Genomic DNA, 23,290 nt, shown 5'->3' on the forward strand with positions numbered 1-23,290 from the left:
GTCTGGACCAAAAGATTTGCATTTTAGTTATCACTCAAAATTACAAGTTCATAATAAACCAGAGATGCAGAGGGGATTTTTTTTTACAAGTGCCCCTCACCATGAAAGAAAAACCGAGTATAGTAAAAAAGCATATTATTGCTGCAAGTCAAGTGTTGGAGCTGTGTTTATATGTGTTATGTACTGATGAATAGCACCGATTGTGGAACGTGTTGATCGGGTACAAAATGTTCATGTGTTTTGTGTGTTTTTGTGGCTAGTTTAGTATGAGTTACGCATTTTAAGCACACAACGGCCCCTTTCTAGTGATGCGCTTCATGCCTCCCATTTTTGTACATTTGTTTAAATTTGTTGTTTAACTTGGATTGTGAGTCTGTGATTGGTTCCTACCTGCCTTTGTGTGGAAAAGGCTTTCAGGGTAAATTGAGCCTTTAGTGACTCAGACTGGTGAGCTAGAAACATGCTCTATTAATTTGTGCTATAATAGTTAAGCTGTAATTCAGCATTCAAAATGAACACGTAACTATACCATGGTTATGTTGAGGGGGGTTACTCCAGCAGCTACTCTAAATATCCGTGTGGGCAATTTCAGTTCCGCATTCTCATTAGCACGCCATTTTAGAAATATAGCTCAACCCTCGTCCATCATTCTCCGATTTGGTGTAAATACTAATACGGCAGTATTCGGTTTGTCCCTGGTGCGATACTACCTTCCAGACTGGAGTTACACTGGGCAAAGTTAGGGATAAAATAGTAATACACTCACTTCCTGACATTCTGACCTGCTGAAATCGGAATCCTCATTAGGTCTTACCTGGCAAAATTTGTGCGAAAAAAAAACCGCCTGGTCAGTGTGAAATGTGTGCAAATATGTAATCCTGATTCGGGTGCAAGCCGCAGTTTGTGCCCAAATTTTGATACGAATCCAATTGTAATGAGTGCCTACGTGAGAAAAGACAGAAAAGGTTAACGTTGCATGAACAAAAATTGACTTGTTCAAAAGAACATGACCTATGTAATGAGCAGACATTCACGCAAGTTGTTCTGGGAAGAAATTCTAGAAGGTCACAGGTAAAACTAAATAAATAAAATACTTTGTTGCATGTCTTCTTCTTTTGTAACCATTTCCCATTCATTCCCTTTTGGTATCTTTTTACTTGTTAGACAGTACCTCTGCGCGGTACATTTTGCTTCTCAGATTACCCTCCTTGTTGACGTATGGGCACACAGCGTCCAACTGCCCCTGTGGCTAAGCTGGTTATTCTTATTATATTTATAATTTGTGTGTCTATCTCTTTCATACGATCACCCATCACGCCACCTGGCACTGCGTCCTATAACGCAATCACCATACCTCAGTGGACCTTACGTGCAACATAACACTTCCCATATAGGCACTAAACAAAAACAATTTCCTCTCAAACACACACACTACACGGTGTACCTTGCTGTCCATCCGGGTAAGCACTTCAGTGCCCCATAAGCAATACACAAATACTACAATAAAATACAATACAATGTCTATGTGACTCTTGGGTACTATTTCCAGTGCCCCAGAGGAGTTGGAGATAATTATCAAACCGATAAAATACGATATCCCCAGGGTTTTTACTGGATTCAATAACCATTGTTTATTATGAGTTGGTCCATTCACAATGGGCCATAACATGCAGATTTTGGTGCTTTCCTGATTAAAATCTGCATATCTTCGTATATACTTGGCATTTCCCCTGGGTTTATATAGGCATGTTTGACATGCATTTATATAATTTGAGGAAAAGAGGCGGGGTGCGGACATTATCACACGTGGTCACTAAAGGGTGGGCTCAATTTCATACACCGTATGATTGCGACCCCTGCAGAGGGCTAGTGAACTGTCGGTCCCACAAGTAATCAGGGTCTTATTAAAGTACAGTTGCCACATTGTCCTTCATGAATCAGAGCAGTTTGAAGACACCTCCCTTAAATGTTCCCAGAACAGCTAGAAAATCATTTTCATATGTTGAATAGGAATTTTCTGGTTGGGTTTGCAGACAGTAACAAAACAGTTGCACTTCTGGAAAGTGTCCGCTTGCTATTTTAGTGTTTCTTCATGTAACTAAAATAAGACTCTTCAGCCCTAAAGGGAGCTCTTTGTCAACAACATCTGTTTTCTTCTCTTAGCCACCAGTTTTAAAAGTCACGACTGTGAACCTCCGTTAATGCTTTAGTGATGTTCTTATGCAAAGTTGACCAAATGTTTTTCCTTACATTAAACAAAGTTATCTGAAGCCGATTCTCACCCATAGTGGTCCTCCCTTGGTTACAACCTTACCCAGCTGGTGTGGTCTGATCGCCAGGTGTCTTACCAGCCCTCAGGTTCAGGAGGTAAGTGCAACGGCATGGAACCTCATGCTAATTCCGTGTATGTGTTGGCACGTAATCTGTTTATAAAATATTTTCGATATAGTGCCTATTGTACATGTCACTTTCTGGTTTCTATATTTTTTCAGTCTTCTGAAATGTAGAATAAAAAATAATGTGTTCTAATGAGCCATCACAAAGCAGTGCATTCAACACAGAAAAGTAGCCCTGGGATGGGCCTGGTGTAGCAGGGAGAATACCTAGTGAAATGCATCAATCTACCAGCGGGTCTCTATTTAACCAGCTCAAATGTTTTTTTTGGGAGAAATTATTTTAGCAGAATGATAGTTAGTGAAAGGCTATATTCGCCATGCCAGATTGGCTGCGCTTGTGCTTGCTTATATTTGGGCGAAGCTAAATACCTCTGAGTAGCTGCTATGAGAATAAAACGGCACTCTGTTCATTACCCATTTTGCTTACTGCTCTCCTGCAGCCTGTCTTTTCTGTATCATACTCCGCTATACTTATCTACCCCCCGCCAACCCCCTTATCCCGGTTCATCCCCTACAGAGCCAATCTGTTGGAATTTTGCCCTTCCTGCATAATCACCCAGGATTTTTAGCCTTTTTATTGAACACTATTTTTGTTGGCTGTAGAACTCTGTGTACTTTACCCCTGCTAAACAGTGATAATGTGCTTGTATTTTTCTGATAAACATGGTCAAATTAGTATTTACCTGATTGACACATTTGACTTCCTATACTTCCCTAGTATATGGTACTATCTGCACACAGGGCTGGTAAATTAAATGCTACTAGTGGACTGCAGCACTCACTGTGCCACCCTCTAAAGAAGCAATGTAAAACATGCCTCCAAGCCCTCCACTGCAGCGTGGGTGTGCAATATTTAAATGCCATTTCAACCTGGCAAAACAACCCATTTGCCTGGCCTAAACCTTCCTTTCTAATACTTATCGGTCACCCATAAGGTATGCCCTAAAAGCCCATAGAACAGGGTGCATGGTATTTAAAAAGTAGGATGTGTATATTTAATGTTGTACATGTCCTGGCAGTGAAAAACATCAAAGGAGTTTTACACTGCGGCGAGACTGGCTCTCCCCTGGACTAACCCTGGTTTACACTATTGCATTTAATAAGTTCTAAATTCAATTTGAAAGTAGCTTAAAAAATGGTTGAAGGACTCATTTGAATAGTAACTTAAACTCCAACGTAATGGTCAAATCAGATTTTATATCACTATTTTGGAAATTACACATTTAGGAAGCTGTCTCCTGTCTTAAACCAAATGCTTTCCTGCCAATGTCTAGCTGTCACATGACACCTAAGACAGTGGATAAAGGGCACTGGGTATGGGGAGGGGGCACCTCTACTGACAGGGTGGCCTGGAGTCTGTGTCCAGCCCCTTCCTGAGCTTCAAAAGATGCCTACCTTGTCAGTGGCAGATGACTCACAACTAGACCAGTTTCCCCATTGTCTCTCTAGTCAGGCTGACTGCAAACCCAGTGGGAGTAGAGGAACTAACCAGAACTGGTTTAGGGAGTGGACAAGGGTTGCCCTCCACCACAGGCTGGCTCTGGGCATAAAAGTGGGCACTACAAACCTCTTCTCAGAAGACTCCTGTACCTGTGGAGAATCCGAAGAAGGCGTGCCCTACAGTCTGAATAATCTGAGGGACGACAGGTCCTGCTTGCCTTGAACACAGGATCGCAGAAGTGACTTCAAGGGTCTGTAGGCTTTCTGTTTGAATTTGAATTTAAAATTATTTATAAAGCGCACGTTCACCAGCGGTTTCATGGCGCTACAACTAACATGTATCTAGGCAAGGGGAGCAGGAGCAAACTGAGAGGGAAGAATGCTAGTGAGTTAATTAAAAAATTTAGTAAACAGGTGAGCTTTGAGCTGTTTCCGAAATTGCGGATAGAGAGTTAAGGCTCTGAGCTCAAGAGGTAGGGAGTTCCAGAGGAGGGGAGCGAGGGTCGCGAATTTCGATCCACCCCATTTCTTCCTCCGGAATCGCGGGACTGTGAGAAGGGATTGAGTGGATGAACGTAGTTGCCTGGAGGGAACGTAGGGGGTGATCTCGGATGAAATAAAGGCAGGTGCCGTGCCCAGTCGAGCTTGAAAGGTGATGGAAGCGAGCTTAAACTGGACACGCGCACAGACAGGGAGCCAATGTAGGGACTTGAGGAGGGGAGTGATGTGGTGAAACTTGGGTAGTTTGAACACCAGGCGTGCCGCCTGGTTTTGGATCTGCTGCAGACGCCTTAGGCTGTATGCAGGTATACCTGCATATAGGGCGTTGCCGTAGTCCAGGCGGGAGATGACCATTGCCAGGGTGATCAATTTTAGAGCATCAAAAGAAAAAAAACGGGACAACTTGCGTATAGTGCGCAGTGAAAGGAAGGAAGAAGATACCACAGAACTAACCTGGGAGTGGAGGCTGAGTTGAGAATTGAGCTTAATGCCTAGAGTTTTAACTGAGGTAGAGGGGACGGGTGGAGGGCCTAGGGAAGGGGGCCAGAACAGGGGGGACCAGGGGCTGGATGAACCACCCGTCAACACCAGCTCAGTCTTGTCTGGGTTGAGCTTCAGATGATTGTGGTTCATCCAGTCCCGCATGTGAATCATGATAGATTGGAAGTTAAGAACAGAAGCAGGGGAAGAAGACAGATTGAAAACAAGTTGGAGGTCGTCCGCATAATTAAATACGGTGACCTCCATTTGCTGCAGTGAAAAAATAAGAGGGGCGATGTAAAGATTAAACAAAAGAGGGGAAAGGGAGGAGCCTTGGGGGACCCCGCACTGAACTTTCCGAAAGTCCGCAGTAAAATCACCCAGGCGAACTGCCTGTGTGCGGTCCCTCAGGAAGGAGGATAGCCATACCAGCGCGGTGCCCTCGATCCCTGCCGCCCTGACACGGGAGAGCAAGATGGTGTGGTCCACCGTGTCAAAAGCGGCTGAGAGATCGAGGAGAACCAAGGCCTGAGTCTGGTTGGTGTCCATTCCCTCCCTGAGGTTATCGAGGACCGAAAGGACTACGGACTCCGTAGAGTGTGCGGGGCGGAACCCGGCCTGGCGGGGGGCAAGAGCCCCATGCTTCTCCACAAAAGAGCTCAGAGCGCAGGTGACATGACGCTCGAGCACTTTCGCCAGGAAAGGCAGGAGGGAGATGGGACGAAAATTGGCGGGGGCAGAATGGTCTGCGCCGGGCTTTTTTAGGATGGGAACGATGAGTGCAGTTTTGAGTGAGTTAGGTACCACTCCCTGGGAAAGAGAACTATTGAGGAGGTGAAGGGGGGGATCCGGAGAGGCAATAAAAATGTGACGGAGTATGTGGGCAGGGCAAGGGTCTAACGGGGAACCGGATTTGATAAGGGGTATTATGGAAATCAGGGATTCCTTGGTCAGAGAAGGAAAGGTGGTGAGTAGTCCCTTGGGAGGGGGACACTGGGGATCCAAAAAAGTAGGAGAGGGGGGAGGGATGTTGGCTTTAATAGTGGCTATTTTCTGAATAAAGAAATTGTTTAGGGAGTGAAAAAGTTCCTGGGAAGGGGTGGGTTTCAGAGTGATTCTGTCAGAGAAAGCCAGGTTGTGCACGATCGAGAAGATTTCCCTCGATTGGTTGTCAGCTGCGAGGATTTTAGAGGAAAAATAGGTTGTCTTAGCCGCCAATATGTCCTTTTTATATTGGGTCAGGGTGTTAATGAACTCCAATCGCAGTGAGGGACAGTAACTTCTCCTCCAGGCTCGTTCCGCTCGACGTACCGTTAATTTTGTGGTCTTAAGATCTTCATTAAACCATAGGTTAGCGTCCTTCTCCCGCTTTGAGGTGACCCGTTTCAAAGGGGCAACGGAGTCGCAGCCTGCGGAGAGCCACTGTTCAATGGCCGTAACCTGGGTAGTGGTGGATAGGCCTTGTAAGGAAGGGTGGGCGGTAGTGAGCAGGGTGGATAGGTTTTCAGGGTCTACTCGCCCCCAAGCACGGACCCAGATGTTCTTTGGAAGAGGGGGCTTGGCTAGAGGGTGTATGGGGAGGGCAAATGAAATTAAATGATGATCGGACCATGCACAGGGTGAGATGGATAGGGAATCTACGGGGCAGTTCAAGGACCAAATCTGGTCTAAGATATGGCCCATTACATGGGTAGGAGAGTGGATATGAGATATGAAGTTAAGAGATTGAAGGGTATCTGAGAATTCTTTTGAAGATGGACATTCCGCGGGGTCAGAAGGCCAAAAGTTAAAATCACCCAGGAGCAAAATGGAAGAGTTGTTAACTGTGATAGTGGCCAAAGTTTCCAGAAAATCAGGGAGAAACAATAAAGGGGATTGAGGGGGACGATAGGTAAGTAAACAAGTGAGGGGGGGGCCTAGTAGAAGTGGTACGGATAGCCAGGTACTCCGTAGTAGCGATATTTGGTAAAGAGAGGGTTTGGAAGGGAAGGTCCGTTCGGGCTATGACCGCAACGCCACCCCCAGCTTTGCCATTTTGGCGATCCGAGCGTAGAGCATAGTATGGGGCTGGGAGAGTGGCCAACAAGACGGGGAGGGAATCTTCGCAAAACCACGTTTCAGTTAAAAAAAGAAGATCGGGTGCATGAAGGTCCAGCAGCACTGATAGTTCATGCGAGTGGGCAACTGCGGACCGGGTGTTTAAGTAGTATGCCAAGAGGGTCTTAGGAGTTCCAGGGTTAACATTACCTCCAGAGGGATGAGGGAGAATAAGTAGAGGGGGAGGAATAGTGGGAAAAGGAGCAGGGAGCAGGCCGAGAGATGAAATGTGAGAGCAGGTAGTAGCTGGTAAAAGCCAAGGGCCCTGGAGGCCGCGGAGCTGGGCGGGGGAATAGGTAATAAATTGGGCAGAGTGACGTGCCCCTAGCCCCGGACAGCCGCGGACGGGCGCAGACGGGCTTGCCTTAGGCGCGCCTTCGGCGTGCCGTCGTCGCACCCGCTGCGCCCGTCCGCTGCGCTTCCGGCCCATACACATCTTTTTATGGGGGCGTTGGAGGGGGAGGGGAGATGGAAGGGGGCGTGGCCGGCGAAGTGGGCGGAGCTAGCTCGCTCGCTGTTGATGGCGGCAGCGAGGGAGGCTTCCCCGGGACAGCGTCAAGATCGGCTGTCTGGGGGTCAAGAGTGAGGCTGGGATCCTAGCAGTAGTGCAGGGCTACAGGGACAAGCTTCCAGAGGCCCCTTTCCTTGCAACTGCCCAGCTGACCAGTACAAACTGGACTGCCCTGTACCCTGCGGCTGGCCTCTGTTGTAGTCCGTCCTAACCTCCAAGTGGTATGTGTTGAGTGCTGCATTAACACACATTGCCTCTAAGTAAAACCTGACTGCTTTGTGCCAAGCTATCAGAGGGTTAAGCACAGGTTTATTCAGTGACTTTAGTGGGTCACTGTGACAAGTATTGTGATTATTATTTCAGTGTAATTATATGTTCTCACCCCCTCAACTAATACTCCAATTTCATACCAGTTTCTATACTCCAATAAACCAATGCTTTCTGTTCCCATCTGACCCTTTCAGACTGGAAATCATAAAGCTCTCCTCCTCTCAGCCTCTCTCCCATTTGACTTATCTAGACTGTTTCAAAACGGATTTAGTCTTGTCCCTTTTAATAGGAACTGCAGTAGGCCCCTCTTTTCCATCTATTGTCTTGCATCACAGCTTCTTCAAAACCCTACTGCATCTGACTACCAGATACCTTTATTTCTTTAACCTTCCCGATCTGCTGTAATTGACATTAACCAATTCCAATTTGTAGAAACGGCACTTGCACACTTACTTAACTTCCTCATTCCTGGCCATCACACCTTCTGTTTTCTACTCTCACCCTCCCATACTTGTCCTCAATTTTCAACTCAGTTGATAACTCGGCCATATTGGAAGCTCTTACCTTTCTAGGCATTGCAGATGCTGCATTGGAATGGTTCCAATCCTACCTCCCCATTTGCTCATTGTGTTTTAGGATGCTCCACACTGTCTCCACCACCCCCTTGCTCCTCATCATCCTCCAGGCTTCAGCTCCGGGGCATCTATGTTTCTCTCTGAACTACCTCCCTCTGAGGCATCATCTAAAGCTTTGGTTTTGAATATCACTTGTGTGGGGGAAATGTTCTGTTTTTCTTTTTCTGCCCCTCTTTCATATTCAATCAACAAACAATATTTCAGAAGGCTGCACAGTCATTATTCACTGTGTGACTCTGCCCCCTTATGTTGAGTGCTTCCAAAATAAAAATTGCTTATCCCTCCCACATCCTCTGCTCCCAGGACAGTTTCTTCCCCATTGTTGTATATGCCTGACTTAGAGGTGCAACCTAACCTTAGCATATGATTAGAGTACTTCAGCCGAACATCAGACACATCTCTTCTCATTCACTCGGGTCAGCGAACCAGGACTATTTACCTGCATACCTAGGATTCTACACTCCATCCATGCATAGAAGGATCCAACTGCTTGACTCCCTACAAGGGAGTGTCCAACTCAGCCTCAGTTAATTCCGAGGCCCTCCCCCTCCTGGAATTGAAGACAGCCCTTAAAATAATCTTTTTGAGATCCCATCACCCATACGGCAGGCATTCTCCAATAAGCCTCTTCCTTGCTCCTTTGAAGCTGTCACATCGCTGTACCCTCCTCTGGATAGTTATTCATGACACTCTAAATATGGATTATATGTGTTGTTGACGTACCCGTCATTAACATCCAATCCCTTCTGTCTGTAAGCAGCCTAACCCCTTTGTGTTTTATATACTGCCTGATTCTTATATTCAGTGCTTACATTGGAAACGCTTTATTGATATATATGAATTAATTGAAATAAAAATAGACCTCATTTCAGATGCTATAAACATTATGGATGTGTCGCGAGTGAGAAGATGTTCTGTAGTGACTAAAGGGTCTGGTTTAGGATTGGACTACGGACCCAGTAAACCACGAGTGTGGCAGAGCAGTGACTTCTGCCAAACCTGCAATGGACGAACCACCTGATCTTGGCTTGGCCCCACACTGGTAGCTATTATTTCCACCTGTGGCAGCTCCTCTTGTTCGGTGGGTGCTGTTGCCGGTGAAAGATTCTGTGGCTGGTTTTCCCTTGTCCTTCTAATTGACCCCAGCTATGCCCCATGACACACCCCTGCCTCTATGACTCTGCTCTTCAGCAGTCGTTCCCTTAGACTCTAGCCTATGGCTCAAGGCTACGCCACATGGATCAGTTCCAATCGTCGCTCAGGTCTCTGTCCCCTCGGTGGCTCTACTCTCGTCAACAGCCATTGCCCGGACCATGTTAATCCTGGAACTCTATGCTCCAGTTGGGGGGCGATTCCAAGACTCACATTAAGAGTTCCAAATGTGTCAGAACTTCTCTTCCAGCATGAACAATGCCACTTTTCTGCAGTTCTGTGACAGAGCAAACCAAGTGAAATAACAGGGATGACCACCCTGTGCAATCCTGAACTGTTCACTCTATTTCACTGTGCTCCTTTACCTTACGCGACAAAGCTAGGATCGCTTAGAAACAAGGTAACTGCCTGTCTTTATAAAAATGTGACGTGAAAAATGGGAATTAGCATTTGCAATGTAATTGGTTTTGCTACACAAGAGATAATGTCAAATTTAAATTGAATTGTACCGTCGGACCCCGCTAACCACAAATTATTCCTTTCTAAAATGTAAATAAATGGTTCGACTGCAGGATGTCTGGTGGCAAGCTGCAACGAGGCAAACGTAGGCAGAGCCAGAAGACTGACATTAGATCCCTGTGCTGCATTACACACACTCTGAGGGGGGAAAAAACAAGGCACATCAATTTGCACCATTTCTGCTTCTTCTGTAATAGGAACTGTGGCAAAGGTTATTTGCACCAGAACAAAGCTTGGACCAAGTATATATCATGCTATTTGTACGCTTAATGTAATAAGAAATTAATAAAATACATGATCATTTATGCAGCACTCCAAGCCTGAAAGGGCATTCTTTAGATTGATTCTGAGTGCAACATGTGCTCCCTTATGCCTGGATCAAGTTATGCTTCCCTGGTGAGCTATTGGAGCAAATAACATGTGTCCGGGACTGCTTTAATTCATTCTGAGTTAGTTTGAGTGGCATTTTACCAATCACAGCTCTAATACTGGGCCTGATAATGATAAAAGTCTTCTGTCATTATCAACTCAGTGTGGGTAGGACCAGCTAATCCTATGCTTAAAGACTTGGCTGCAAAAATCTGCACTAAGACTGCTTTAAACCCCAGCCAAAACCCTCCTGGCGGATGTTGGTTTCACTGCATCATGTCTTCAAGCTTTTGCCTTGGTCTATGATGCCACAGGTACGGTCTCTTCATTCGGATGCTCATTTATTCTGGGTTGAATTTTCTTTTTGTAATGCTGTATATGTGCTAAAGCCATTGGTGTTTACCGGACTTGGCACTTTAATCTGTGGATGGAGGCATCAGATCTTCTAGGTGTCTCGCGCCTGTACAATATCTGCAACTCGTGTGGCCTGTCCCAATTGGATAAGAAGCCCACACATACACAGGGACATATTGTAAACCAAATATCCCCCTAAAAAGAGATGATTATTTTTATAGGTTGGTGACCCCGTGGTTGGATCATATCCTGTTTGAGCAGCAGATGGCAAGTTCTACTCTGATATCTTTTCTTCCTGGCCTTAAATCAACAGGAAGTGGTTGAAGATTAGTGACACCAGTACTGATTACTCATCTGTCCCTGCTGTCATGGGACATAACAGCCTCTAATACTGATTTAACTCTTGTGTACCTAGTGCACTGGATCAGATTACACTACTTCAACTGAATAAAGCAAATAATCAAAGCAAAGGTTCTCCCTGGTACAACCAGGCACTGAAACAGTCCAGGAGGGCTTGTAAGAAAACTGTAACAGCATTGGGGCAGACCTGAAAACTGCATCTCCACCCATAACCGCTACAACTGGCTATTTTAATGTGCTATCCAGATACTTTCAGCAATTGACTCTACTTATCTGGGGGGAAGGGTTGTATGTGATAACCCTCACTGCCTGGCGCAAGCCACAATGCGCGTTTCGTGCAGCCTCCCTACCCTCCCTCCACCACCCCAGCTGTGGATGGGTATGTCACGATGGCATGCCCTGGTTTATCCCACATTGCCCAATGTTGGGAGAGAAGTGTTTTCTAGTCTTTTACTCCATCTTCCCCCTGCCCTGCCCCGCCTTGCCCAAGATTGCAAATGTATTTAGTGCCCCCAACCCGTGCACAAGGGTGGAGTTATTGGTCTTGATTTACACCTTCTCATATTGTAACATGGGTTTGTCTGACCCAGGCATGTTCAACGTTGGCACATGAGGGCCAGAGTTATTCCCTATTTTAATGACAACTGTACAATGAGAGAGGAATCATTTGCCTAGGTATATGGGCTCCTGGAAACAACTCCGGAGCCACAGGACCATTATTGGACATCACTGGTGTAACCAAGCCAGTAGTTCAGAGGGCAGAGGTGGCAGAGCAGTAATCAGATCAGTGGCTCTTCTGACACACACTGGAAGCTCTGACCTCTAGTTGTGTCCATATTGTAGTTAACTGTGGACCAGCAACCTGAAAATCTATGGATTTGAAGGGAAATTGCAGCTGTACCCAAACTGCTGACCCAAATATGACTTTAAATCTCCTTCTGTTGCTTTACTCACATTCTTCATGCTGTCTATAGTGCTAATATTGAAGAATACTTGCTTTGTTGCAAGGAAATGTTCACTTTCCATTGACCGAGGCAGTTAAAACGCATTTTCTTACTTTGAAAGACCTTCCTGCACTTTCCTTTAACTCTGACACGTTAAAATATCACAGTTCGACACTGCTAATAAAAACTAAACTATGCAAAAACTGTTGTGTGGATTTAATCCAGTCAGTTTAATATAAATTGGCCATATAATCGTGCACCCCAGTGGAGCTAGGATGTTTCTTCATTCAACTCTAATCTAACTGTCCTATTAACTGACACTGATGAAACCCTTCTCAGGGCGCTAGCTGCATCACACAGCAGGTCACAGCAACATAGACAAAGGACACAGGACATAGCAAGAACATTTGTCAATAACCACTTTTATGCACACTGGCCCTTCTGCTGCACTGCTCGCTCAGGTGCTCATTATGAGTGAGCTACTGCTCTGGGTCGTTTAAAATGTTCTGGTGCCTCCAGCCCTGGAATATTTGTGTCTGCAAATCCCTAACTGCCTTGAGACATCAAGCCCACACCAAGCCCACATCAAGCCCATGGGTGCTGCATTCAGCTGCTGTGGCAGGGCTCGGCCACCTGCTTCTGGAGCATGGGAGGAGCCTAAAGTGCCTCACCCCACCAGAAGCTAGATCCAATCTTCCATCCCGCCACCCCAATATGACCTTAAAAACCTTGTGCCCATATTTGCCACAGGTGCTAAGCACACAGTAAATGTGTATGGATTTGGGCCCGCTATTTCCATCGGAAAAACATGCATGTTAGGACCTGATATTTCATGGGCTAAATGTTATTTCCCATTCCAGGACAAATAACTTAATACCCAAATTGCAGTGTAAGGATACTAGCCAAAATCAGAAATCTGTTATCCCTGAGCCTACATCTATGGAACTCGTAGTGAGCCTCATAGGGTTTGATTTAAATGTTGGTGTTATTGCCATCGCAGTGGCATAGTACTGTATTCCCACCATGGTGAGGATACTCCACCTGCCACATTTAGAGATGTCAGCCATCCCAGCAGACATCTCTTGCACTTATAGGAAACCGCCGTCATGGCATTTCCTGTAAATGCAATGAAAGTGTGACTTGCTGCTCTATCAATATGAAAGCGCCACTTTGCACACTTTCCTTTCCTCTTTTTATTTTCAAAAACAAAATCCCAAAGTGGAATTCTGTTTTTGAAAATAAAAAAAGCAATGACCCCCCTCACCGTGGGAGTGTTCTCCCATGGCAGGGGGCTCATTGATCAGTTTTTACTTTTACGTATCGCCACGTTTTAGGTAAAAACTGGCTATGAGTCTGCCCACTCTAAATTCGGTGGCAGGCACATGGACAAATCTCCGGTGGTCCTTACTCTGTCAGGCCGCCAAAGGGGTATGAAAACAGCAAAGACGGAGTAGTCTCTGCTGTTTACATACCGAAGGTCCACCCGTCTGTATATCAGGGGGAGGACCTTCAGATTGGCGGAAAGGCGGAAAGGGTACTTTGCACCATAGTCTTTTATCTATCTGTATTAAGAATTTGAATGGTTCAGATTTTAGTACTCAAGAGCTTCATTCCATTCTACCTCTTATTGTGTTTCTTTTTCAGGACGCGGAACCTCCACGAGATGAGGATTCTGACTTCATTCTCAATGATGGCGACCTCACTATGACATACGGAGACACCGCAATAACTGCAAATGGATCCTCTGGCTCCCACATGACCACCACCAACATGGACGGCAAAAGATCGAAAACCAGCTCAGTTGAAGCCCTGGAACGTGAGCTGGGGATGGGTGACAGTGAAATTACCAACAGGGGCACCCGGCTAGTGTTTCCACTGGAAGACAATCAATGACATTGAAAATTGAGACGTAATAGGCTCATAGGAGAAAGGTGGCCTGAAGGACTTTAGGCCCCCACGTGCTTGGGTTGTTCAAGTGGATGAATTGAACTAACCATCAAGAACAATTTTTCCAGAGGCCTGAACATACCAAACTGAGGCGTGGTTTGCTTTCAAGATGCTGTCATTAGTTTTTAAGAATATGCCTAATTGATTGAGGCAAACTCGGAGACTGACAGTGGATGCACAACTCTTGCCACACATATAGTGGTACACAGTGAAATACTATCTACTGAGTCAGAGACATGTTGGCATTATGCAATACTCTGTTAAGTTATTTGAATAAGGCACCTTTCTGAATAAAGTATTTGTTAGTAAGCTACATAATAGCGTAGATGCTTTCTGTTCTAAGCATCAGGGACATAACAAAGCGCGTGAATATTTGTGGGGTTACAAAATGCATGCGCTGAATGTTCTCCATCCGTGGACTCAAAATGGCACCTGCATATAAATGAAGTGTTAATGGTCTCTTTCCCAGGCCAGGCAATATAAATGCATGAAATCACACTTTCTTTTGGCCCTGAGGAATTTATTGTCTTTTGGCTTGATGGCAAGTAAAGTCTCAATTGTAGGTCAAGAGGGGACGGGAATGCTGCACTTTCTTTTTCCAAAATGTTGCCCCCCTACATGAGCAGAAAATGTTATAATAGCATCAACGAATCTTTCTTTTTTTATTTTATTTTTTGCAATGGAAATAAATCCTTACCAGATGGATGCAGGTCTAGCACAAATTAGTGATACTTTTACTGCACCCCAGCAGCTAAACATTTTTGTATCGCTTCTTAACATATCATTCGTTCTATCTAAATTATGCAGCAGCCCTTAACAGTAGTTATTACCAAATGGACCTTAACATCAGTTGTGTAGACTTTTCCACCTTAATGTTGAATTAATTTATTAAGGGTATTATTCACAGAAAGCAGGGATGATTAATTAACAAGGTGTATCGTTGTCCTAAACTACTCCGTGACCCTCGACTCGACCCATCTTCTTTCTTTACAAATCTTTGTTTCTTGTGAGGAGCAGACACTTCTAGTGCAATATCTTTTTACCTGCAGCTAGAACTAGATGAGTATTTTCCTTCAGTAGTTTAACAATTTCCCAGATAATATCTTTCGGACTACTATTCAGATTTGGTAAATTATGTGTAGTACGTCTCCTCATAGGTTTAGAAAATTTAAAACCAATATCTGCAAATCAAATGTAACAAACACTGTTCCATTGTTCATGTCTACAATATGTATTTCACAGTATAGTATTAGATATGTTGTAGACTTTATGGAGCAGTGTAAGCTATTAAAATATCACCCTATTTTGAGAATAAAACATATTTTCTATTATACAAACGTTTGTCCATTCTGTTCTTCTCCGAAAGCATCTGCTAAGTCTTACTTCCATTAAGATAAAGGTTGTTTATGGATGTCCTTTTAGCTGCTCACATGCTTTTCCACATACCATAATCTTTTGTAATGAAATCACAATTGATATGAAAATAGGTTTTTCAAAGTCATGGAAAAAAAGTGTCATGGTCAAGCACTGCCTTCCCGAGCAGTGCCAGTAAATGCTACCTACTTTTATCCCTCAAAGAGTCAAAATTTAACAAGTTCCTATAACACCACTGGGTTGTGGCCTTTTTAATGTAAGCTAATAAACACTTAAAATAAAGTGGTAGCAGTTTAAAATTCTTCTTTCTCTCATTTAACGTCCATCATTTTAAATTCCTATTTATCTCTTATGTCTTCTATCAATTCCTGCCATGTCTAGCATAGCCATGCTTTCAAGGAATAGTGTATACGTTCAATTATTCTAATAAGCATTTTCCCTGAGCAAACACCTGGAAAACAATAACTTATAAATTCATAATTTTCAACAGTATTCTTCCTCTACTGCAAAAATACTGCTGGGTAGCCGCAGGAATGCTAAACCATGTTCTTCTTATTAATTGTGGCTGAATGATCAACCACACAATAATGTGAGTGAATCACTTTTATCCTTGTAAAAAGTATTTGTGGTAGTCACTGTAAAATAGCTCAAAATAAAGATTAGTATTAATGGAGTTAAATGCTAAAATGGGAGCTACAAAAACTTGTAACCAGACACGTTAATAGTTGAAACACAGACATCCTCATACTCTCTAGTCAGACATTTGCATAACTATTTCAGGATTTGAGGTCTACGAATAGATGTGTAACAAAAGTCAGGTTTCTGACTATCATTTAATGAGAGTACTTGTCTTGTTTGAATTTTTTTTTTGGCCCTTCCATCGCTATAAATTGTAATACCTCATCATCACATCATATGTAGTGGGTCAGTCAAAGCAGTCAAGGAATTTCTTCAGTCCTTTCTCCATTAATTACTTCAGCTTTTAAATGATGATAAAATCTATCCTCTAGTGCTTAATTTTCATAACACAGATAAGATGGTGGAATGATCGTTTAAAAAAAAAATATTAATATCATGATTCCATTATTATTTGAACATTAGCTATTCCATGACGTAGCCCACTTATGAATGTCCTTTATCGGGAAACAACACAGACCATCTTGTTTGAAAAGTGTATTAGACTCACTGACATTCACTGTCCATAAATCCGTTCTTGCAACACAATTTAAATATATTTGATGTTAATGCGCTATATACCTCAACGCACTGAGGCGTCCTCTTCTGTTTTACAGTTCATAGAGTGTAAGTGTGTATAATGTCTAGGAGACAGAAAAATATACCCTTTTAACGTAACACAATATGCCCCCCCCCCCTTTGCCATAAAGTCAAAATAGTGTGACGTTTCACCCAGGTGTTCTATTTTAAATAGCAAAGAAGTGCCTCAGTGGTCCTGGATGGACCATTGAGGAAGAAGGGAGGAGGGAACCTACGACTTTGACAATGGAGAGAGAGAGACTAAAATGAGAATGAACAGTACGTAATACAAGTATTACCACTTCATCCCTCTTTCTATTCATAGTTCTCACAGCATGTACCCAGGCAGTGACAAGCCTCCACAAAACCTGCTCAAAAGATGACCCTTGCGAGAGTTCTTGTTTCAAAAGCCCCCAGGTATAAAAATAAAAATACTCCTAGACTAGAGGGGAGACCTCTCAATTAAGGGCATGTCTACCCAGACCACATGTGGTCAAGAAGTCGGACAACAGCATCCATATCATATTGCCTGAGACTAACTCACATATTACAGAATAAGAAACCCACCATAATCACAAACCTGCAGGACAGCAATTTAATAAAGATATTTTAGAGAATAAATACAGAGCTCCTACTGGTTACCTACTTCTGGTACTCCTAACGAGAAGAGAGAGCGACAGCAGTCGAGGCAGGAATGCATCTCCTAGCTTTGGTAAAAGGTGACACTGAGGAAACAGACTCCATGTGTCATAAGGAGCCTGAACCCACCCCTCTGAAAAACTGAAAAGACAACGTATCCCCTTTTCATGAAGAGTCCCACAATAGTAGGAATTCCACTGAACAGTTAGAAGATTCACAGGATTTAGAGAATCCATACTGTTCTTGCCTTATCAACCACAAAGTATTTGTTGTCATAGACTTACAGCCAAGTCAAATTCCAGGTATGAAGTCCAACAAAAAGGAACATGAGCTAAAGAAGCATCAACATTTGCTTACATTGATTTATTATCACATTGGTAAAAATGGATTGCAGTAGAGGGAACTTGAAAGTAGAAATTGCATATTACAACCACTTAACACATGGAAATACTTCTGCTAATTGCCACAAGGCTCCTTCTGTATGATTTTACCTACTGCACAATTTTAACCTTTTGCATTTTGGTTTTGAGTAAAAATATATATTTTTTAAACAAATAAATCTTTAAAGATTGATGCCATAAACCATATTTGCAGATACGAAGAATGCAACGTGCAATTTATTAGCATTGTTGAGGAATGGACCTCACAACTTACATGAGGCTTCTCCTCTCATGAGTCATTGCCCTTTTTCCCCCTCAAAAATAGTACTAAATAGCGTCTTATACTCTGCACATCTGAAAGTTTGCTGTATGCATATAGAGTGGGTCTTGATGCTGCTTCCCTCTCTCAGTAATGGTAATCAATAGCATATTACATTATATGCATCTGCATATATGGTTTATACCAGGGTCTTTTATTATGTTTAACCAAAACCAGAATTCAAGGGGTTACATATGTGCAGCACGGTAAACTCACTCCCAGTGATGTGATATGACTCTTAGGAGGGTTGTTTCCTTGTGTAAGGTAGTTTTTATATACAATGTATAAGGCAGTAAAAAGTGTTTTTTTCTTGTGTCACCATTGGTGTACAATCATTATAAACTTGATTTTGACCTTTGAACTGTAGTACTAAATGTGTGAATACATGTGTGTTAGTACAGCTGTTCTGAATAATGTGTTATTGGGCCACATTTATTTTCACTGGCATGGCATAAATATTTATATAGTATTTTCAATATCGGGTGTATTTGCTAACAATGAAAAAGTAGTTGTGTGCAAAGTTTACTAAATGTACTTACATTGACCAATAGTTTTCCAAATCAATCCTCACTACACCGTTTTATCTATTTGCCAGTATTATATTTTCTAGCCAGTTTATTTTAATTGCTTCTATAAAGCATAAAAGAAAGTTTATGGACATTCATGATCTAGAATCAGAAATGCTGTACTTCTTTTTAGACGCATCTTGTCTTTCCCTCCCTTCCCTAAATCTGTAACGTACATTAATTATCTATCCTCAGTGCAATATAATATTGGGTATCACTAAACTTTAAGACATTCAATAGTTTACCTCCTTAATCACTGCCATCTAAAAAAAAGTATAAAATAATATTTGGTGATTTTGCTAGTGGCATATCTTTCCTTAATCAACATAACATCTGTTTTCTTGGCACCAAATTAAGGAGTATTGTATTTAATCTCTTCGCTAATATCAAAGCCACTGTCACTGTTTTGTTGTCCTTCTTCAAGCATTCTTGAGCATTGAGATTAGGTTGTTCAGAACATAGTGAAGGTAGATATTCCCTTCTTTGCATACATGAGTCATTACAGAGAATATTCGGGATTATGCAAACTCCCACAGTCAATTTTTTCTTTGTATGTTTCACTATGAGGTATGAATTGCACTAATTTCAGATATAAATTAGATAAGTCTTTAGAATCTGGGAATTACTATGTGTTATATTGTGATTCGATCTAAATATTAACCCTTTAGTGATCTGATTTGAGAATTCATCTAGTCTCAGATGTCATCTTTTCAGCTGTTCTGTACTTGACATTTCTTTCAAGGCACAATATGACTTTTATGACGCTTAGCCCTAAATAATACATTGTGGAATTCTGTTACATACTGTTTGATTGCTCTGTGCCATTTGTGGTTGACACCTAGAAGTCTTTTAGAATGTATACCTTTCTCAAGAAATTAGATATTTATATGCCTGCATGTTACAGTTCCTCTAATTTCATATCAAATTTCGATAATTTAATGAAACTTGCTTATCACTTTTTATCCCATTTCAATTTTTGTCTACTCCTTTAAGTAATATTGAAAGCTTTCCAAAGTGTTCAGTCAGGCCTATTCCCTACTACTCAAAGCATATATGTAATTTTTCAATAACAGACCTTTACCTTGGCTCAACTCCTAATTGAAATTACAATAGGAAAAGCATGAGTAATATTTTACATACTTCAAACTAAGCGCCTTGTTCACAAACTTTGCAGGTTTACAGGCGCAGAGCTACTCCTACCCATATGTGAAAATCTCGACTTTTTTGTTTTTACTATATCAGAGTAGAGATTTACACCTACGTTTAGACTTAGGCGTCTCCACCTCCTGAACTGATGGGGTGGAGACACCTGAAAATTACAAGTGTAAAGTCGCTGTTAGTAACTTTCCAGCTGTTTTCTTAGATCTCAGCCATCAGGGCGAGCATCTCCCTGTAGGGCATCATAGCAAGATGGAACAGCATTTACATTTACTAAAATAAAAATGTAATATAAAAGGAAAACAAGTATAAACATTTTTTTTCAGCATATTTTGAAAATAAATAAATAAATATATTTTATTTCAAATTGAATCCAAAGTTACTTTTAAGAGGTAGTGTGCTGTATGTTTTTCTTTAAGTAGTTCTAAATTAATATTATTTGTTTAAAATTATTATTATTATTTTTTTAAACATTTTTATTAGCATTTTATATTTGGTTCCAAGCATTACATAGTATTCAACTTTAATGATACATACATGGTGCATTGAGGAATCATAAAACATTGGTCTAGACTAATTTGACACTTTATCATTTACAATTCTCCTATGCATTGACAACATGGCTACCACATGTTATCACGGTCATCATTGTAGCCTTTGGTTCCTGATCGGTTAGTCACTGACATCCAACATCGGCTCCTCTCGTGGGGGCTCTCATATGTTGCCCCGATAAGCATTCCACTTTCCCCATATCCAAGACCATTTCTTGGGGCACCTTCTATGTACATAGACTGCTTTTTCTGCCACCATTACTACATCCATGTCACAACACCATTTACGACATGTAGGAGTAGTTTAACATTATTTTATATTTTTATTTTGCATTCAATTAATTTTATTTATTAAAAAAACAAAACTTTATCTAATTTCTCCATATTTTTCCTGAAGGGAGATCTCTGCTCAGGTGATGGAGAGCTGCACAAACAGGTGGAAAATTACTTATGGAAACTTCACACTCATAAATTCAGTCACAGGTTCCCACCCTTTTCATTTTAGAGGTGGAAATTCTTAAGTCTACACCTAGGTATAATTTTCTTCTAAGAAATGGCAAAGTGCGTAAGAGTGGTGATTCGTATGTGCAAATGTAGGAGTAGATAATGCAAACTCACCTTTGTGAATCGGGCCCTTTATATCAATACTTAATTTTGCACTACACAATTTTAAATTATTTCATGTGTCTTCAGGGCACACTGCTGATTTTATGCAAAGTGAGGAGTTTCTTTACATTCTTGAGTGTGGTTTTATGGTGCCTGACCTGCAATCTTGAGCATATGAAATATCTATGCCCTTCTGACTCAAAATAATCACACAGTGAAAATGCAGAAAGTTAGTGCCTTTTTAGCGGCGTTCAGAAATGTTACGGACAATTTAAAAATGCTAAAAGTGATAAGTATTTATAGGAATCTGTGAACTAATTTTCCTCTGGGGGCTGTTGTGCCAGCATGTGCAACTGTAACTCCATGTACCTGGGCATCAGAGCTCACTGGATGTTTTTGTGTATTGTAAATTTCTATTTGCAAATATAACATTTTAAATGGAGGTAAAATAGGTACTTCTACAGGTTGCTTGTCTGTGTTCTATTTCCTCAGTGGTTCTGTCTTCTTTACCCAAATAAGAACCGAGGAATGGCTGAGGATGTAGTCCTTTTTAAATTGACTAGCCCATGGCCCATATTGATAGAAGTGTCTGTTCTCGTTTGGGGTTTTGCATTATGTGCAGCAATATGCATTTATTATTTTTATTCCAATGAGCGTTTTTGATAAAAGGTTTATTACTTAACTATAAAATGTGAATTCTTGGTTTTTAAGTTCTTTATGTGTTGAAAATTAAAGCATCAGTTTGCAGGATGTTACATGTATTTTAAATGGCTCCTTTTTCCATCCTCCATTTAGCATAAGTAAACTAGTGTTTGCTGCCCTATTGTGTTCCTCTCCATTGTACCTAATTTTGAGTACACTGTGATCTGCCTTGCTCCTCCTGCCAGACAGCGTCCTACACTAGCCTCGGAAACAGAAGTAAAACCTTTGTATATTACTTCCAGGACGGGCCCTGTAGTAATGGTCATAGAGTGTGAAGCTGTCGACAGTGCCTTGCCATAGCAGGGGGCACTGGGCAGGAGTTTTGTGTTAATCTATGATAAAATGAGTTTGCACCGTGTTCAGTTAGTCGAGTGTAAAACAAGCTACATGTTGAAATAAACAGAAATACACTTCCAGGTGTACCTGTCCAATATATCAAAAGCTTTGGCCTCTTCTGAAAGTGTGCTTTCTGTTCTGCAAGGTGTAAAAACTGGATTCTTTGACATTGCTCATTAAGGGTCAGTGGACTGTATTGTATTCATCTAGCCTAGACTCCATCATCTGAGATAAGGTTCTTCGTTCTGACAGCTTGGTGTAAAGTTGAAATCTTGTCTTTAATTTCAGTACAATTTTTTAATGTTAACATATTGACCTTTTTTGCATCCATCCGTATAAATGTGCTCTATGCAAGAGTCCATTTAGTTGTATTACCAATTGTCATATGAACAATGAGTTTTCAATTTACATACTAGAATAAATTTATTGTGACAAAAGTTGCTTCTGTTTCACGTTGTTCACTGAACTGATTTACAGTAAAATATTTTAGCACCTATACAGGAACAATTCAGGCATTTTGCCTCTGTTCCCTGACTGGGGTGATGGAGGGGGGTGGTATCTCAAAGTTAGATAAAGATGATAAAAATTAACTTAATTCTTCCATCAGGGAATTGTAAAATCTGTAAGTACCAGAACAGCAGATCCATTCCATGTTTGTCCACAGTCTTTATGATTTTGCTTCGTTATCCATAAATCTATATTGTTCTCACTCCTTTCCTTAAGTAGTTCTATTAATGAGATAACATTAAAGTTTTAAAAAACTGTCTTGGTGCAATTAGAATTTTGGACTTCCCCACGAGCTGAATATGTGAGCGCCCGTCCTGCTGCTGAATTCGCACCACCCCAGGAGATGGGGGCCACTGAATTCCTGGATCGAGGGGCTCACTACGTGGGGCTCAGGTGTTGGATAAAGGCAGCCACACTTTCTGGGGCCCATGAGGGGTTTCATTTAGCATCTTATTTCAGCGCGCATCCATCAGAGGATTAATTAAGAAACTTAATTTCCCAGAAAGCAGCAGATTCCCAATTCATGGCAACAATCACGCTTAATTAGAGAATGAAGTGGAACATGCACATGATGACTGCAGTGCCCTGGGAAGAATAGGCAAACTCAAAACGCATTGGGACTGTGGCCAAATGCTTTTAAGAAACCGGAATGCATGACTGCCTGTTTCTTTAATAAAGCTTGTTCGGGGACAAAAGCTCACCTGCAATTCGAATTTCGGACTTCCCCACGAGCGAGAGGCAGCCGCGGACGAGCTGTTTAAGAACTTACCGAGAATCAGCAGTTATGCTACTGACATAAGAACTATGGAATCGAATACAGATAGTGATGTTAAATTGCTCTTAAAAGATCTGGAGAAAAAAATTAAAAATGAAGTAACGAAGTGGTGGGAGCACAAATCGTTAACTAAATATGCGGAAGCAGG

The 23,290-nt window shown here is 42.0% G+C and overlaps 1 protein-coding gene across 2 annotated transcripts in view; it reads left to right on the forward strand.

The window, feature by feature from the left end:
• SLC9A7 (solute carrier family 9 member A7) overlaps positions 1-22,300 on the forward strand; it is a 522,426-nt gene extending 500,126 nt beyond the window's left edge. For both annotated transcript variants that reach the window (XM_078658221.1, XM_078658222.1), the window contains 2 exons: positions 2,262-2,367; positions 13,673-22,300. In XM_078658221.1, the coding sequence (XP_078514347.1) occupies positions 2,262-2,367; positions 13,673-13,921 (355 nt within the window). In that variant the 3' untranslated portion in view covers positions 13,922-22,300. The remainder of the gene's footprint in view (positions 1-2,261; positions 2,368-13,672) is intronic.
• The last annotated feature ends 990 nt before the right edge of the window (positions 22,301-23,290 follow it).

Source organism: Lissotriton helveticus, chromosome 8 (genome assembly GCF_964261635.1).
Source record: "Lissotriton helveticus chromosome 8, aLisHel1.1, whole genome shotgun sequence".
Classification (NCBI taxonomy): Eukaryota; Metazoa; Chordata; class Amphibia; order Caudata; family Salamandridae; genus Lissotriton; species Lissotriton helveticus.